The sequence below is a fragment of the Microtus ochrogaster genome, linkage group LG1 (genome assembly GCF_000317375.1).
Source record: "Microtus ochrogaster isolate Prairie Vole_2 linkage group LG1, MicOch1.0, whole genome shotgun sequence".
NCBI classification, from domain to species: domain Eukaryota; kingdom Metazoa; phylum Chordata; class Mammalia; order Rodentia; family Cricetidae; genus Microtus; species Microtus ochrogaster.
The window spans coordinates 2,254,468-2,257,862 of NC_022027.1; the positions used below are offsets into that span (position 1 = coordinate 2,254,468).

At 60.4% G+C, this 3,395-nt stretch overlaps 1 protein-coding gene across 2 annotated transcripts in view; it reads right to left on the reverse strand.

Annotated features, from left to right (window-relative positions):
- The window catches only part of Aes (amino-terminal enhancer of split), a 7,094-nt gene extending 3,705 nt beyond the window's left edge, over positions 1–3,389 (reverse strand). For both annotated transcript variants that reach the window (XM_005358968.1, XM_005358967.1), the window contains exons 1-2: positions 3,315–3,389; positions 1,717–1,814 (exon numbers count right to left, since the gene is read on the reverse strand). In XM_005358968.1, the coding sequence (XP_005359025.1) occupies positions 1,717–1,814; positions 3,315–3,341 (125 nt within the window). In that variant the 5' untranslated portion in view covers positions 3,342–3,389. The remainder of the gene's footprint in view (positions 1–1,716; positions 1,815–3,314) is intronic.
- Positions 3,390–3,395: the final 6 nt, after the last annotated feature.

The window sequence follows — 3,395 nt, forward strand, 5'->3', positions numbered from 1 at the left end:
AGAAGAAGAAGAAGAAGAAGAAGAAGAAGAAGAAGAAGAAGAAGAAGAAGAAGAAGAAGAAGAAGAAGAAGAAAAGAAAAAAGGCCAAATATATAAAATAAAAGCAGCCGCAGGACGTCTCAGGCTGTCACGGAGCCAGGATCCCACCCTGGCTGGGTCCTCGCCTAGTCTAGCCTGGTCGCACAGCCAACCTGTTCTCACAAAATAACTGAGTATTGAGGTGAATGGGTACACCAGGGCTTAGCGGTCAAGTGACTGTGGCTCAAACACAAGGATCCCAGTTCAAATCCCAGAGCCAGGCTGGGGACACCCAGGCTTGTGTTATGTTCTCCCACAAGGTGAGGACTGGGGGAGATACAGGAGCTCGAGAGACCAAGAAGGACACCGCTGTCACGTGGCGGACACACACACATACACACACACACACACACACACACACACACACACACACAAATAACTAATAGTAAGTTCAGGCTGGGCGTGGCTCAGCCATGAGCACCAAGGGAAAGGGGGGGTTGTGGTGGGGAGATGGGAGGTGGGGGGAGGGACCGACAGAAACTATCCCCAGGGAACTTATTCTCAAGGTGAGGATGTCGCTCCCACGTGGGTTGTCCCCCCAAAAGGGAGCCAGCCCCTTCACCCTCACCCCACACAGCCAGGAACCCAGGCCCAGCACACAGCACAAGGCAGCTCTGAGAGAGCATCCTTTCCCTGGGGGACAGCACACAGCAGCCTGTAGATCTTGATGAGGCCAGCCAGGTTCCCCAAAGGGGGGCGTGGCCACAGACACAAGTGGGGACCAGAACCAGGGGGGGGGACTAGTGGGGTGGCCCAGTGGGTAGCCCGCTGGCCTAGCACAGGAAGCCCTTACTTGTCTACTATCAGTAGCTCAAGGTCACCTTTGGCTACAAAGACAACTGGGGAAAGCCTGGGCTACACGAGACCCTGTCTCAAAATAAATACCAAAAAGTAAAAATATAAATCAAAAAAATTCACAAAACCTGAGATTTCCTCTTTTTCATGGAAAAATCTGAAGGTCTTTCAAAGTCTATTATTGTTATTATTATTACTACTATTATTATTATGTGGTTGTTATTATTATTTGTTTTCTGAGGCAGAAGTTTGCTCTATATCTCAGGCTAGCCCAGAACACCTCCATCCTGCTGCGCATATGTCTGAGGGCTGGAATGGCGGGCCTGGCACCCCTATGCCCAATCACCGTTGGGTTATGGAGTAAAATGGGGACCCTGAGCCACTCCCCAGCTTCAGGCTGCTTCTGTGCTGTGCAGACCCTTGGAAAATGCTGACCTCTCTGGGTTTCAGGATGATCAGTTTCACACATGAGAGGCAGGAAGAGGATTTGTGGGAGCCAGCCAGCTGGAGGGTCTGGGGGACACCAGCAAGCTCCCCACTCCACAACTGGTGAAAGGGGTGGGCTGTGTGGGTTCCACGCGGCCCTGTTACAATGAGAGCGGCAGGCTCACTGTCGACACGGCCTCTGAAGCCATGAAGTGTGTGCCTCAGTTTCCTCCTCCACACTATGGGGCTGTTGGTTTGGTTTTGGACCCAGGGTGGTATGTAGCCCAAGCTGGCCTCCAACTGGCTAAGTAGCAGAGGACCTTGCACTGCTGACCCCCTAGCCTCCACCCCCACCAGCCTTCCTCCAGGTCCCAGACAAGCCTCTCTTCTAAGGGTGAGGCCCCGGCCCGGGCTCACCTGTGGTACTGTGCTTGCAGCAACTGGAACTCATCTTTGATGCGGTCGCAGGAGTCGGAGGTGGTGAACTTGAGCTGCTGGGGGAGGTGGGAGGAGCCCTGCGGGATGCGGGGTGGGAGTGCGGGAGGGTGAGTGCCCTGCCCACGCCCCACTTCCTGGGATGTGCTCTGCAGGCCTGGGCAGCCCTCACTGAGGGAGCCAGGAGGGGGCAGGGAGGCCCCCAGGCAATGGGGTGCTTTTAGCGCGGGTCATTTGGGGGGACAAGCACCCATGGGGAGGGGTGCACCCCTGTCCTCCAGCTGCCCCAGAAGTCCCCCCGGGAAGCCCCTCTATGTTAAGCAGGGCACCGGCCTGCCTTCAAAGCCAGCTTGGAAGACGAACCTAGCTACCACCCCACATTTCCTGGGGGTACCCATCACACCTGTTTCTTCGGGTGTGCTATTCCAGGAGGGGACCCCAAAATCTTTCTAACCCAAGGGGTCCCTCGCGGGGTTCCTCCAGGCCCCAGCCAAAGCCATGGGAGGAAGACAGGACTGGAAGTCAGAGAGGGAGCCTGTAGCTCTGGGGGGTGGGGGGCGGGGCAGAGGGGTGTCCCTGGGGTGAGGGGATGTACTGGGCCGGCATCTGAGGACACTGGGCCAAGAGTTAGGGTCTAGGATCCTCGGATTTGGGGAGCAGAGTTAGCGTCTGGGAGAGCAAGGCTGGGAGCAGGGAACGGGATGCAGAGCCACTGGGAGCTGGGGTGGGAGGCAAGACGCGGCCGGGGTTGGATGTGGGGGGGACGGCGCCTGGAGCTGGAGGGAGCAGACGTGGGGGGGCTTGGGCTCCGGACAGGAGCAGGCACACACTGGGCGTTATAGGGGTGCAGGGTCCCACACACCCTGGTGTTGGCACGATGGGGGCTGGGAGGAGGCAGGCCTCTGGGATGCGGGGCCTGCTGCTGAAGAACGCAGGGCCGGCCAGGCTGGGGGGTGGCGCTGGGCCCGGATGGTGACGCCAGGCCCGACCGGGCTGAAGGGAGAGGCAGGGGATGCGGGGCCTGGATTCGGGGGTGCTGGGCAGCAGACTTAGGGACAGGGCAGATCTGAGGTGGAAGGAAGTGCAGGGCCTTGGACTTGGGGGCAGGCCGGTCTGGGGTCATTAGCGACCTGGGCCTGGGGGGTGCAGAGCCCGGAGTTGGGCGTGCAAGGTCTCAGGCTGGAGGACATGCGCCGCCTGGGCTTGGGGTGCTGCAGGGCCTCTGCCCCAGGGCTGGGAGACAGGCCTGATGCGGCTGGAGTGGGGTGCGGGCCCTGGGCTGGGAGACAGACTAGTCCGGAGCCTGAAGGGGGGGACCCTGCAGTCAGGATGGGCAGAGGGTGGGGGGGTATCGAGGCCGGGATTCAAGTTCAGGGATCAGGGCTGAAGGATGCAGTGCTGGGCCGGTGGGGGTGCAAGGACCCTGGGGACAGACCCCCCAGGACTGGGGGACAGGCCTCTGGGAGCTGGGGGCACGTAAGGAGCCCCTGGGACAGGCCCTGGGCGGGGAGACAGGCGGGATCCGAGCTACGGGGGTGCAGTGAGCCGAGCTGGGGGTGCAGGGCGGGGGTCCCCCTTACCGAGTGCCGGCTTTGCGGAAACATCATGTCAGTCGCGGGGGGCGCGGGCTGCGCCCCGGCTCGGGCGGCTCGGGGGGCGCC